At 32.8% G+C, this 15633-nt stretch overlaps 1 protein-coding gene across 5 annotated transcripts in view; it reads right to left on the bottom strand.

Moving 5' to 3' along the window:
• Window positions 1-15633, bottom strand: part of LOC145283596 (alpha-L-iduronidase-like) — a 74413-nt gene that overhangs the window by 51712 nt on the left and 7068 nt on the right. For 3 of the 5 annotated variants that reach the window (XR_013868642.1, XM_080132530.1, XM_080132528.1), the window contains exons 2-5: window positions 11197-11343; window positions 8129-8313; window positions 3688-3783; window positions 136-350 (exon numbers count right to left, since the gene is read on the bottom strand). Coding sequence is in view for 4 of the 5 variants with exons in the window: in XM_080132530.1 (XP_079988656.1) it covers window positions 136-350; window positions 3688-3783; window positions 8129-8313; window positions 11197-11343 (643 nt within the window). In the remaining variant the exon portion in view is untranslated. Of the gene's footprint in view, window positions 1-135; window positions 351-3687; window positions 3784-8128; window positions 8314-11196; window positions 11344-12220; window positions 12344-15633 lie in introns of those variants that run through there. The other 2 variants (XM_080132531.1, XM_080132532.1) reach the window with 2 other exon arrangements.

The following is a 15633-nucleotide window of genomic DNA, read 5'->3' as shown; positions in this document are numbered from 1 at the left end:
AAGTCTTTCTCTCTGACAAATGGTCACTTGGCATGCAAAACATCTTGCATGCTTTGAAAAAGGGAAGTTCTTGTCTCTATTGGCTATTAACCAATTATGATAAACAAATGCCAGGTACAAAAAAAAAAGACTGACCTTCAAATGCCAGGAGAGAAAATCAATACGGACGCCTCTTTCACGCGTGAAATAATTGGTACCATTAATCACATGACTAAGAAGAGCATTAGCATATATTTTATGCCCTTTGTGATTTCTTTTGTAATAACATCCATCACCAGGTCCACCAAACTTTAGGGATTTATCAGCCGCCTTTAATCCTTCTGAACAAGCATCGTAATAATTTAAAAAACCTGGGGTAGAAAAACATAAAAAAAGACTTAGTTTAAAAAATATAATGTTTATGATACCATCACTGAAAAGGATCCTCCAAATGCTAACATCCACATATTAGTTAAGTTTCAATGTATCAACTAAGACCCTATTGAGATAATTTGTCCGGTGCAGCCATCACTGTCATTTGATTAAAATCAGTTCACCTCAGATCTGTTAAAGCTTTAACTAGAGTCACAAACTGTCGTCAACTGCTGCAAAGTAAAAACTGTTGCAAACTGAAAACTGCCCTAAACTAACCCAAGCTTCTAAATACATACTATATATAAAGGGGAAATATTTATGTGTGTCCGTCTGTCCATGCATCAATCATCAATCTCTGAGAAAAATTATGGAAAATGATGAATCAGCAGGTTGTTGCTGATTTTTTAGCCTGCTTTTAAATGGTTAAAAGTTTTTTTTATCATAATTTAAGGAAAAATCTGCTCTTTTTTTTAGTTAGGGCATATAGAAAACCAAAACTTCAAGGTCTGGCATGCACATTATCATTATAAAAATTCCTATTTGATTGTCATTACTTATCAAGGCTGAGAGGTCATTCAAGGATAAGAGTTAATGAGTGTATGGTGGTTACTGAGATAACAGCGTAGTGATCATTAGTGGTGGAAACTGGGTATAATCTGATTATTTAAGAGGACAGATAAGCAAGAAGTTGTTTACATTGGACTTGAGATGACCATGTTGTACTCAGCTTAGATGCAGATCAGTGAAACAGAGATCCACAGGTGGGCAGTTCTAGGAAAGAAGCCTTGTTCATGGAACTTGCATTTAGATTTAGGTATGGATAGGGAGTGAAGGAGAGAAAAACAAGCATCATGGCTTACACCCTGCATATGTAATATTTAACAAAAAAAAAAAATTCATATATTTGTTATTGAAATGTATGGAGATTCTAAAAGTTCATGCAAATAAGAGAACTATTTTTTGGATTGATGTCAATGTTACACTTCCTGAGTGGAGAACTTAATCTAAATTATAAAACTATGTCTGTCTCCATTTTTTTTTTTTCAAAGTGCATCTCCTCTGAGACGCAAGGGCGCAGAGCAGTGTGAGGCAAGTAAAATAATTGCATTTTTTGTGGACTGTTCTTTTCTGGATTTTTAGCCAATAAAAATAGCTGCTAAGGAGTCAAAATTGAAGAAAAAAATGGAACTTGGCAGGTATAAATCGACTAAACATGTTATCTGTATGCAGGCACAAATATATACAGTAATACATTAAAGTCAGTTCATTTTTAACTATTTCTTATCCATCGAACAATGGTTCTGGAGTGCTATATATTTTGGTTTTGATTCTAGCTGATGGCACCAAAGTCATATTTTTATTTTTTAATCACTACCATATATTGAATAAAATAACATATAATAATCAATAGATAACTGATTCTATAATAATCAATACAAAATCTATATAATGAATAAATTAAACACGTTTAAAGGGAGATAACTCTAAATGTAAAATGAAATTTTAACCAAGAAAGAATATTTTTACTTAATTTTTTGTTTGAATTTAAGGTTCACTGTTTTCATCTAAGTTATACGAAAAAAAATTGAGTGAGAGAAAATATGAAAGAATGATTCGAAAAAATAATTTCTTAACAATGTGCATATCAACATAAGATTATAATCTTAGAGTTTAAGAGAAGTAGTCAACCATCTCAGCAAAAATAACCTTAGTGACACGCAATATGGTTTCCGTTCTGCTAGACCTACAGCAGATCTGCTTACAGTTATATCTCATAGGATTAGCTAATCTCTCGATGGAGGCTTCCTTTCTAGGGCAATTGTTCTTGGCATATCAAAGGCCTTTGATAGGGTGTGGCATAAAGATTTACTTCACAAGATCTCCAGCTATGGTGTAGCTGGAAATATCTTCTCAATTATTAAATCATTTCTCTCTGATAGGTTCATAAGAGTAGTGGTTGATGGGCAGAAATCAGAAGCTCACAGCATTAATGCTGGAGTCCCTCAGAGGTCCATCCTGGGCCAACTCTCTTCTTGATTGAAATTAATGATCTTCCAAATCACATCCTTACATCATTTGTAGACATTTATGCTGATGACACTACCATCTATGGTAGCACATCAAAGACCATAAACGACCAAGTTCTCTCTGATTCTCTCTCCTCTGATCTTGAGGACGTGGTACAATGAGGAAACAGGTGGCTGGTTACTTTTAATGCATCTAAAACCAAGCTTTTATCTTTACATCATCAATGCTCTGATTCCAATCCGGCATAAATTGAAATGAATGGCTTTCATCGTGAGGAGGTTTCATGTTTTGACAAGCTTCTGGGCTTGAACTTTACTTCTGATCTGAAATGGAACACATACATCAAATCGGTTACAAGGTTGCTGGGAAAATGGTGGGATCCTTCTATTGATCCAGTAGATATCTCACTGCTGATGCAATTCTTTACCTATATAAGAGCTAGGTACATCCAAGGATGGAGTACTGTTGCCACATTTGGGCAGAAGCTGCTAGAAAAGATTTATCCTGCTTTGATAGAGTTCAAACATGCTCTTTTCTCTTCCCTACAACCTCTTTCTTACAGAAGAGATGCTGCGAGTCTGCTTTATCGTTATTTTTATGACAAGTGCTCAACTGAGCTCCAATCTATGGTCCCCCCCCCCTCGCCAAACTTTCACAAGAAACACCCGTCTAGCAGAAAACACTATCAATAATTTCTTCCACTCTTTATCTGTGTCTAAACCTAAACGTAGATTCCATGAACAAATCTTCTTTCTTAGAACTGCATGCCTATGGAATTGTCTTCTGTTTTTCTGCTTTCTAGCTGACTACAATATGGTTGTTTTAAAGTCTAACGTAAACAAGTTTTTGATGAGCTGTTCCATATAAGTTAACAAATTTACTGAATTTCCATTACTATCGATTACTATATTGTCCAATTGTCTACTGTACACTCTTTAACCCTTATCCTCGAGTGGCCTCTGGGCCTTCATAAATGATGATGCCTATGTAAAAAAAAAACCAACAAAAAAAGTCATTGTTTTCTTTAGAACCTCTCCCCCAAATGGCAGATGGGGCCAAGTGTAGATTTGGCACCTAAATTTGACAGTTGAAAGGAACATGTTTAACTATACACCTTATTGAAAGCAGCATTTTTGTTTGGAAGTATTTTTAGAAAAAAAAGTAGCCTTTTTCTTGCTATTTATAACAAAATTCTATTTGCTGGCTTAAATGCTATTTAGGTCTTATTTTGCAAATCTGACAAGATCAATTTAAATGTTTGAAGAAAAGTATTTTAATATAATTTTGATAAAATCTTTAACTTACCTGTTACAGTCATGTTAACAGCATCAAAATCATGACAATCAGGTTCATTCCAAGTTTCAAAATTCCAATTTTTCACATAATGGAGTCCATATTTCCCTTGAAAATCAGAATAAATATTGAGAAAGACACCTTGGAAATTCTTTGATTTTGGTTTAGTTTGATTTCGTTTGGTTGCTTTGTTTTATAGCATCTCAACCTTTTGGTTCATTTAAAGCTGAATCCAATCATTTTATTAAAAGTTTTGTGCTTCAAATTCTTTATATTTTCAAATATTTGTTCATGTTGCTTGATTTGGTTTGGTTGTTTCATTTTTTAGCAACCATTTTCGTGTTATTTAATGCCAAATCCAATCATTTTAGTAAAGTTTTTATGCTTCAAGTTTTGTATGTCTTTGAATATTTATTCATGGTATTTGATTTGATTATCTTGTGGAGGAAAATTGTTGTTTCATTTTTGGTTTTGCAGAACATGATTGAGTTTGCACAGGGAAATAAAAATAATATCAATATTTGGTGCATTTTAGGTCAGGAAGCTAGTATCTTCGAACAGCCTGATCTGGTAGTATCAGATAAAATTCTTTAGACTGAGTCTTCAGTGATTCGAAGACTTCATTGCTTGTATTGAATTTTTCAATATCAGATAATCTCAACCCAGTCTTGCTTTGATCAAATACAAGAGTCTCCCACCCTGAAAGTGACATCCTAATAATTAAATGACACATTTCACAATAAAATAATCATAAAAAGAAAAGAATTGGCTTAAATCAACCATTTTTCTATGTTTAATTTGATCCTAAAATGTGTTTGAAAATTTCCTGTTTTACCTTTTCTTTTTATTATCATTTCACCCCAAATAAGGCACAGATCCACTTAATCATGAGGGGCTGCTATTTCGGACCAGATTTGCATGGAGACTATTTAGAAAATTGGGCAGTGAGATATCTGTTTACATTACACTTGAATTTCTGTATGTCACTATAGTCCACAAACAAGGGTCCGGGAGGGAATTCCCAAAAAAAAGCTATTTGAGTAGAAGGCTTTACAACCTACAGTGTAGGGGTGGGATTATATTGTTTATCAGGTTTGTCAAGGGTATTGTCGTTGAGGAGGTACTAGTGCTTTGAGTTCAGAGCACTTGTCATTGAAATACTTGTAAAACAAGCACAAGGATGCCATGTTTTGCTGATGGGACAGAGGTTGGAGTTTAGTTGATAGTTCAAGGCTTATTAGGTTAGTGACTCTTTTTTGAACCCTGTCCAGAAGTGAGAGACTAGCGGCAGATGCACCAGCCCAATTATGATAATACTCCATACGTCGGTGAACCATGGCCTTGTAGAGATACAGGATACTCTCTGGTGTGAGATGCCTTTTGGCATGATAGAAAGAGTCCACCTTCTTCACAGCAACCTTGGCGATTATCTCAATGTATTTGTCCCAATTCATGTTGTCTAGGAGCTTGAGGGAAGTACTTTTAAGCAGTGCATCATTAGCCGTGGCAATCAGTGATTGAGAAAGTTACTTGTAATTATCAAAGGAAATAAGCTTAGTCTTGGCAGCATTGAATGTTGCCAACTAGTTACTGCCTCATTCTAGTACAGACTGGAGGTCTTCTTATAGATTTTTAATGAAAAAAAAAAAGTATAAACAAGACCCCTTTATTTTAGAAAGTGTTTCTAATGTTTTCATATAGAATTCCTGTCTGGCAGTATTTTTTTAGGGAAATATTTGTAAAGAAATCTATGTTTATTTTGATTTTCCATCTTGACATTAGATTGTTCTTTAATGATTTCAAAAATATTCATTTGATGATTCCTTGAATTATGATTGATAAAACTTAATATGTTGAGGATGAAAATCATAGACATTTTCAAGCTTTACTTAAATGTAATGTTAATAAGTGTTTTTTTCTGAAATGTGCTAAGATATACAGATTAATAAATGTTTATTTCCAGACTAGGATTATAATATCTGAAATGTAAATTAATGTTTTAAAGTTTGGAAATCTACCCTATAAATATATGAAAAATATATAACCTATTAATCATTGAGCTTATTTTATCTGCAATATTGAACATATATTGAACACATTTTTGCAAAAAATATATACATGAATTAATTTCACCTGGAAAAACTCTAAAATTGTTCTTCAACTTTTCCTTGAATATATATATAAGGGTCGTTCCAAAAGTAAGACCTCCTATTTTTTAACTAAAACACTAAAACAATGACGAGTTACAAAGACAGGAGTTGTACAATTAAAATGAGTGACTTTTTGTGCTCCAGAATTTATTTCTCTATGTAGTCACAACTATTTTTAATGCACATTTGCCAGCCTCTTTTGATGCTTTTGTCATAAAAGTCCCGAGCACACTTTGCCACTCACATTTCTGTTGCCACTCTGAAATCAACAAACCCATCTCCTAACTGGGTTGGCATCCACTGCATCTGCTTTGTAAACGTTCAACAAGCGCCTGTGAATGTTAATTGGTTCAATTTTTCCTGCATGGAAGAATTGAATGATGCATCTCTGCTTCCAATTCACATCCATAACAAGAGTTGCTTTCTTAGAACCTCACACTGACAATATCCACAACAGAGAGATGAAACTTTAAAGTCATGAATGCATAAGTTCAGTCATCATAACAATGTAATTTGCAGTTCACCTCTTATCCATTTGGGCAGAATAAAAAAAAAAAAAAGGAACCATTACTTTTGGAACACCCCTCGTACACACACACACACACACACACACACACACACACACATATATATTCTTTTAAAGATACCACATTAATAGGAATAGACACATAAATATTTACTCATTTTTGGAAAGTTTTTTTTTTATTAGTAAAACTTGCATGGTACAATTTTGCATTGCAAGGCGAGTGTGTGTAGAAAATACAAATAAAGCCTGCTTGAAACTTTATATATATTTTGTTGATAAAAAATAAATGAATAGCCGCTGTATTAATCAGAAGGTCCTATTCGTAGGCTGTGAAACTTTTGAAATATTGTTTCTTTTTTCTACATGCTGATGAAACCCAAATTTGTGCAAATTATAACTTGGTGAATGGTTATATTCTTATATGCCAACACTGCGGGCTGAAATAATTGTATGCAATGCTGTAAACAATATCTTATATTTATAGCACTATTGAACTATCTAAATGAAAACTTTGTTATTTATTCATATGTAAATCCTGCCCCAAGTAGTGAAATTACATATACACATACAGATATATATATATACACACATACAGATATATATAACTACTTAATTTACTCACATAAAATTAATATACGAAAGTATAGATTTATGCGTAAACTTTAAGTATTTACTTCAAAAGTGCTCAATACGTAAGTAGAGCTAGTTAGTAATTTATAAAATATATATGGTGATTAAGCTACACTGAATATTCGGCGTTTCATCCACTCTAGGACTCCTCAGGCTTATGCGCATAAGCCTGAGGAGTCCTAGAGTGGATGAAACGCCGAATATTCAGTGTAGCTTAATCGCCATATATATTTTATAAATTACTAACTATATATATATATATATATATATATATATATATATATATATATATATATATATATATAATTACTAGGTAGGTTTGCTGGCTTACTGTTAACATTAATTTAAAATAATATTTTATAACTTTGTTATAAGCACAAAACAAATTTTTTTCTCAATAATGCATATAAGTAACCATTAATATTTTGGTAATTTAAAACAAATTTTGTAATCTTTTTGACTGCAAAGAAAAGAGATATCAATTTACTTTTTAATTTTCAATTTAGAAATACACCACCATCATTGAAAATAAAGTCGGTCCCTCTAAAGAAAAGAACATTTGAATATTTGCTAAATATCTGTCCAGAAATTAAAACAATATTATGAAGCAGAAATATTGCTTATATTAAAATCAAAACAATCATTAAATTTAAAAATAGCAAATAATAGTTAATTAATAAAATGCTCTTTTTCAAACTAAATATGCAAATTAGTTAACCTTGCAACTGATATCGCATATACATGCGTAAAGTTGAATTCTCTAAAAATACAGTGTTTTGATTTTACTGTTAATACGAGAAATGAGAACAACTTTCGCACTTATTTAGATGCACATATATTGAAAAGTGCAAATTACCATTTTTAAAAATAATACAAAAAACATTTATGAGGGAGAAGAGGATCTCGTCAGATAACTAAAATTTCCATATATATTTATTCCAGGTTGTTAAAACAAACAATAATCCAGGATGAATAAATACAATTTTCAGACCTGCTAAATTTTCATCTCATATTCAAGTTTTCTAAGATGCATGCAGACTCTCTAATCAGAAATAGTGCACAAAAAAGAATACACTTCCATGCAGCCGGTGGTCATTTCCTTTGTACGGGTTAGCCTCTTTCTTCACATTCAATAGATCATACTTACTGATATATCTTTGTGCAGTTCTTTTCACAAGATCTTTCCAAAGAAACAGCTGTGTTCTGTTCTCAAAGTCATTGAAAAAATTGTGCAAGGATCCCATTAGTTCAAATCCAGGAAACAATCCACTTGTGTAAAGCTGATCCACAAGTTCATCAAGCCATGAAAAATCATAGACAGGTTTCAGATTCCTGTATTAACAAAGTGAAAGTTTAATCAAAGACAACTGTCAAGTGACAAGGTGTTCGGAACAAATTTGATAATTTTTTTAATCTTCTTTAATTTAAGATACATTTGAAGCATTTTATAGCATAAAAGTGCAATGGATAGATCTTTCAGTGTTTTATTGGTGATTATGGATAACTGGAAAGCATATGGGAATATTTGGAGAGAGTGATGATTTGTGTCAGCTTAATAAATTCAGAAATTTTAGTTTTGAATAAATTAGACTAGGATCATACAGCTGTATCTATTCTGTCTTGATTTAGAGAAAATTCTTTCTAGACTGAGGCAAATTAATTTGCTAATAACTGAAAATTGGTGTTTTTTGTAAAAAATGATAAGATAGAAAAGTTTTAATTTTGTGGAGTTAAGCCCTATTAGTGGGCCTTAAAGTTATCATAGTTTACTTAGATTTTAAGAAATGAAATAATTATCATTTACTTCAAATTAAATATCATTAAAGTGATTTGTAAAAGTGGGTTTCAGGGTGACTTGCTTATAAGAAGAAGAAAATATATATACTTGTTTATAAAAAGAAAATGTACATATATGTATATTTATTTATGTATATATACTTGTTTATAAGAAGAAAATATATATATATATATATACATACATATGTACTTGTTTATAAGAAAAAATATATATGCATATAGACTTGTTTATAAGAAGAAAAAAATATATATACATTTTCTTTTTATAAACAAGTATGCATATATTTTTTTTCTTATAAGCAAGTATATATATACATATATTTTTTTCTCATAAGCAAGTTTATATATATATATATATATAAGAAAACATACATACTTGTTTATATATATATATATATATATATATATATATATATATCCTTGTTTATGAGAAGAAAAAATATATTTGTTTACAAGAAGGAAAGAAAGAAAATATATCTATTCTTGTTTATAAGAATAATATATGTGTGTGCTTGAGAGAGAGAAAGGGGTTCTATTGCCATCCTTTTCACTCTACATTATAATTGTCTAAGCTATTCTTAGCTAGAGTCTTCAATCACCATAATACCACATTCACTCCAGAGGTTGTCCTACTCGAGTCATTTGTTTATTTCATTGGACAACCCCATTTATTAAATAAAAATCTATCAATTAATACACCAAGGAGCTCATCTTTTCTTTGCTATGGATCGAGTTGTCTTATAAAAAGGAAATCACATATCAAGGGGTAAATGTCTATAATGGGAGGTCAAAAATATTTATATGACACATTTTTTTTTGCTTAAAGTAAATTAGAAAGTATTATGTACAAAATAAAAGTAATAAAAGTCAATTTTAATTTATGCACGCCTTTCTCTGGAAAAAATACTAAGTAGGCTGGGTTGTTTTTATCATACTCAAGGAATATACCACTACTGGTTTTGATATTCAATTAGCTTTTTTTATCTATAAATGTGAAGATTTTGTTTTTTTTACATAGGCATCAACACTTATCAAGGCCAAGAGGCCACTTGAGGATAAGGGTTAAAAAGTGTACAGTAGACAATTGGACAGTCTAGTAATCGATAGTAATGGGAATTCAGTAAATTTGTTAACTTATATGGAACAGCTCATCAAAAACTTGTTTACGTTAGACCATAGGCATGCAGTTCTAAAAGAAGATTTGTTCATGGAATCTACGTTTAGGTTTAGGCACAGATAAAGAGTGGGGGAAATTATTGATAGTGTTTTTCTGCTAGACGGGTGTTTCTTGTGAACGTTTGGCGAGGGGGGACCATAGATTGGAGCTTAGTTGAGCACTTGCCATGAAAATAACGATAAAGCAAGGACAAACTCGCAAGTTGAACCAAATACATACATTCTGCTTAAATTTGTTTTTTTTACAGCAGAAAGTTTCATATCGGGGTTTAGATAATCTTGTTAAAGGACCGGTTGTGTATATATGCAGCAGTCATAAGTGTGTACATCGAGAAGTTTTTGGGAGTTTTGATTCAATGAGTAGACATCTCGTCATTTCAAAAAGTGTCCGCCATGATCTTTTGGTGTGGTGAATTAGAAGCTGACTTTTCATGTTGATACGATGGTTAATTAATAAATGTTCAAATTTTTTATTAGTGAATTCTGTATCATTGTCACAGCGAATACACTTTATTGCATCATACGGGGCCATGTCAGCTAAATATCAGATTTATTCTTTAAGAAATAGACAATTATTAAACCGGAATAATTGTCTACAAAATTTAATGCATACTTTGTTTTCTCTGCCCATCAGTTCCATGTGACTGTTCAAGTCATAATGTACCAGTGAAAGGATTTGTATTGGTTTGTGAAATGTGTTCTGTCTTATAGTTTGAGTAGGCTTTATCTAGAATTCGTTCTTTGGTAGGGGAGGGGGTTGTCATTCAATTTTGATTTTTAGATTTTAATTTCTTTCTATCGTAGTTTTCGTTTTAGTCTTAGTCTGTTGAGATATTCATAATATTTATAATTTGATAATTATGTTTGTTCATATAAAGGCATATATATATATATATATATATATATATATATATATATATATATATATACACACACACACACAAATACATACACATTATTCTTTATAATAAAGTGGAGAATTAGTAACTAAATATGCGAACAGATTTAAAATTTATTAATGAGAACGGTTATGCAATTACCTATTAGTTGAAGAATACAACTGATTAGGTTCATATTTCGACACTTGTATCAAACACTTTGCACTCAATTGAGTCAAGTGAAAATTAAACTACATTACTAGTTGAAAAGTGAATTTTATTAATTTAAGCAAGAACCGATTGTGCCATATGACTAATTCTGCATGTCTCCTTCCATCATGCGTTAAACAAGACGATAACTTACTTTTTTTTTATCCGCACAAGATCCAGCAACCAATGAATACGAACCTGCTGCATTCCGGAGAAAGGAATAGAGCCAATATATGCAAGGTTTTGTATCATATCTGGACTTATGTCATACTTGAAGCTGTCAGAATGAGGTTTTGAGGGGCTGAAAATTAGAAATATACCATTAGTACAAAGTTTGTAAAATAACTTATCTGGTGTTACCTGGGAGGAGAGTTTAGAGGAAAATAAATAATATTTTAAAAAATGAATTTGGTTTTTCTTTTTGCAATATTTTTTTTTATTTATTTATAGTAAACTAGCAAAGAGGACCAGACGTTGTCCGGGATTGAATGATGACCAATGAAAGTTTCACACTATCATATTTTTATTGTCATTGAAACCAGTGAAATCGATTGATTGCCTGCTCTAGTTAGAGACCCATCGCAGTGCACTTAGAGAAAACTTCACATGCCTTTTCACAATAGTTTACAATACATTGTAATCTACATTGCACTGAAGAGAACCTATTGTTGATTTTATACAATTATTTTATTATATATAATGGTTTGAATTAAAGTTTAAAATGAAAAAGTCAAGTATCATGATTCAATTGTGCTCTAAAGAAAAACATTCATTTCGAACGGGCCCTTGTCATATCAAAGAACCTACTGTTGATTTTATATGTTGGGCCTTTCAGCTTGTGTGGTAATAAAACTTGTTGAATGCACTCGTGATGTTAGGCTGTATAAGGTGTTAATTTTGGTCAAAATCTCCTGCGCCTACTTCCATTGAATTATTTCGATTATTGGTACTTATCAAAGACATTCCGATATAAAACATATCTAAGAACACTGCCAGGCACATAAAGCACCTTTGTGTGAAATTTCATCCGTTTTCAAGGGAATGAACACACACAAAGTTCCTTTTATAAAATAGTAGAGATAGAAAAAAATAATAATAATTGTGAATTTATTAAAGTTATAAAAGCAAAGTAAAATAAATGCTCATTTATAAACATTAGCAATTCAGAATGTACTCACATCAACATTGGCGATCCAGAGTCTGGTCACATTAACATTGGCGATGCAGAGTCTGGTCACATCAACATTGGCGATCCATTGACACGTATGCAAATGACCAAGTTGTGACGCGAGCATAACATAACAGAAATAAATGGATGTATAGACATTGGGATCAGAGAAAGAGGAAAGACGAAAAGAGAGAAAGCACATGTTGACGTGAAAGAACGTTTAACAAGATGCAAGACTCATTAATCCTTTGAAGCTCTGCAAGATTGTCCAATGACCATGAATCGTTGAACGAATTAAACACATAACAGCTAGTTATAGCTGCAAACTACGAAACCGTTAATTGACACAGAGAGGGAAAAGCAAGAATGCGACCATACTCTGTTGGATTTGAAAATACATGTCAGTGGCTTGGTGTTGATACAACCATAAATAAATACCTTTTCATCAACGTGAAATTTCTTTTTCTTTGTTTCTTTGCAAGACTTTTATGCACAATGTCAGGTCCATGTTAAAATCTAACAACTATGTTCCAATATGGCAATAATTTCATACATTAGAAGTTTTGTTTTCATCTTTTTTTTTTAGAGTTGTCCATTAACATTCAAAGGAAATAATCTTAACTAACTCTCAGAGTTGCCTCCCCTTAAATCATGTTTATCTAATTTAGAATTTACTTAATAGATTCCCTCTCACATTTTTGCATTTTTTTTTCTTAATTTTTATCTGCTATCAATTGCTAGATAATAATCTATCAAAAAATATCTGTATGAAAATAAAAAAAAACTACATCTCAATAATTTTTTAAATATCATGAGACAACAAGAGATTTAACAAGTGTTTTATTGGCACCTTTTTCTTTCTTTTTTTTACTCATATTCGCCCCTAATAAGGCATATCGCCACTTGGACGCAAGGGGCTACTATTTGAGATCATGCCTAGGAAAGATTAACAAGATGTTGGTTTACATTACATTTAAACTTTCTGCATATCAGTAGTCAGAGAAACAGGTAGCAGGAAGGGAATTCCAAAGTCTAGCTGTTTGAAAGAAGAAACTATTAGAGTAGAAAGCTTTCTGGCATTTAGGGATTTCAACAGTGAAGGGGTGAGATTTTGTTGCTAAGTGGGTTTGTCGAGGATATGTATGTCGAGGGGACACAAGTAACAGGCACAGTAACATTATAACAAGTAACAGGCACAGTAACATTATGATGATGGGACAGGAGTTGGAGTTTAGTTGACAAAGTGAGACCTATTAGATTGAAAATTCTCTTTTTTTGGACCCTATCCAACAGGGAGAAGCTAATGGTAGATGCACCAGTCCAGACGTGGCAACAATACTCCATGCATAGGCGAATGGTGGCCTTTAAAAGGTACATGATACTCTCACGCATGAGTAGTCTTCTAGCTTGAAAGAGGGAACTCACCTTCTTTGCAGCAGCATTTGCAATGTCCTCTATGTATTTGTTCCAGTTCATATTGCCCGCAAATGCTAGGCCGAGGAGTTTGAAGGTAGAATTCTCAAGTAGGGTGCTATTTGTCATAGATATAGAGGTTTGGAGAGGCGTCTTGTAATTGTTAAGGGGAGAGCAGCTTAGTTTTACTAGCATTAAATGTTACCATCCATTTACGGCCCTATTCCACTATAGTCTGGAGGTCATTTTCTCACAAGTCTGCCATTGTCCTAGATTTATGCACATCGGTTCTTCCCTTCTGCATATTATAGAGCGTTGTATCATTAGCATATATACCCATCTCGGACACAATATTATCAGGGAGGTCGTTTATAAATATCAGGAATAATGGTGGCCTTGTAGAAGTACAGGATACTCTCAGGTGTGAGTAGTTTTCTAGCTCGATAGAAGGAACCCACCTTTTTGTAAATTTGGGTCATTTAAAGAACTTAGAATTTGTTAATCGATCCAAACTTTTGCCTTCCTCTTTTTTGTTATATTTTATATCCCTCCATATTTACATGAATAAACCAGAAATCAGCAGGAGCAGTGACAGTGATAATAATGGCGACGCTAAGACAAAGCTTGTTCATTGATACAACACAAATGAACACACTAAACACATACGACAACTTCAAATCCCATTTTTTTATGTACATACATCAATAGAATAACTTGCACCTCACTTCAAAGAAAACCGCCAGAGGAAGCCATACATCAAAAGAAAAATCAAAATACAAAACACAAACATCACATCAAACGCAACTCTGGCAGCATATAAACATGAATAATTATTTCATGAAACACTGCAACAGTACAACACCTACTAGAACACATTCACAACTTTCTTAGCTTTAAATCGATATTACACATGTATACAAACATCACACAGACGACTCCCTACAACACATTAAAACACAAAAACAAACACAAATAAAAAGCGAAAACGTTGACTAACGTTAAAGCCGCCTTTTGTCTACTACTACGTCCGCATCGCCAGTATAAAAGCAACTGCCTTTTTGAAAAGCAGGCAGATTGGCCCAGATCGGTCCCTGCATGTCAGCCATGAATCTTGCTCCGTCAGCAGCCAACAACAGTTAACCCATCGCTAGCAACACCAGCTACTGAAATTATTCAGCTACAGCCGTCGCCGCCATTTCACTCGTGATACTGGACAGCAAGCCTTGTGTCAGAAATTTAATTTCTTCCTTCTTTTCGTCATTGTCTTTTATCTTTCCTCCCTTCTTTCCTTCTTTAACTTTACGTCTTTTTAACGAGCTGCTGCTGCTGCTGAAAGAATCACGCCACCAATTGGTTCTACTAAGAGATATTTTTTCCCGCGAAAATTCAACAAGTGCACTAGAGAGCGGAGCGAAAGTCAGTTTTGGACAGAGATTCCACGAGGGTAACACGCAAGTTACGAGCTCTGGTCCTACTCAGACATTCAAGTCTTAAAAATAGTAAAAGTTATTTCATTGTTCATAGGAATGAATAATGAGTTTCAGTAAGAGTCGAATCAAGTTGGTTGACTCGAAAAGAAAAGAAAGAATCAATTCTAAGAAGAATTGATCTATAAACTGGACGCACGAGATGCGATTAAATGTCGGCGTGTGGAAACCGAAATGTCTTTTCATGTTGTAACCAGTGAGAATTTCATCTGACAAGAAGGACGAACGAAGGTTTTACCAAACAACATTGAGTTTTCAAATTCAAGGATTATTTTCAAAAGAACTTTCAAGGATTCTGTCACTGAAGTGAGGACAGATCGATTTGGAGTGGCGTGAAGAAAATATATATGTAAAAAAAAAAGGACTCACACACATATATATAAAAAAAAAGAAAGGTTAAAAAAAACGAAATCATTGTTTTACGCAGTAAGTTCTCTTATTCTAATTTTCTCTTATTTCTGTACTCTCTCTCTAGTGTTAATTAAGCCTTTAGTGCTTGCCATAAGGACATTTTTTGGCAGTC

Source organism: Euprymna scolopes, chromosome 8 (assembly GCF_053919585.1).
Source record: "Euprymna scolopes isolate OS-2025 chromosome 8, ASM5391958v1, whole genome shotgun sequence".
Lineage (NCBI taxonomy): Eukaryota > Metazoa > Mollusca > Cephalopoda > Sepiida > Sepiolidae > Euprymna > Euprymna scolopes.
This window is presented reverse-complemented; position numbering and strand designations above follow the sequence as displayed.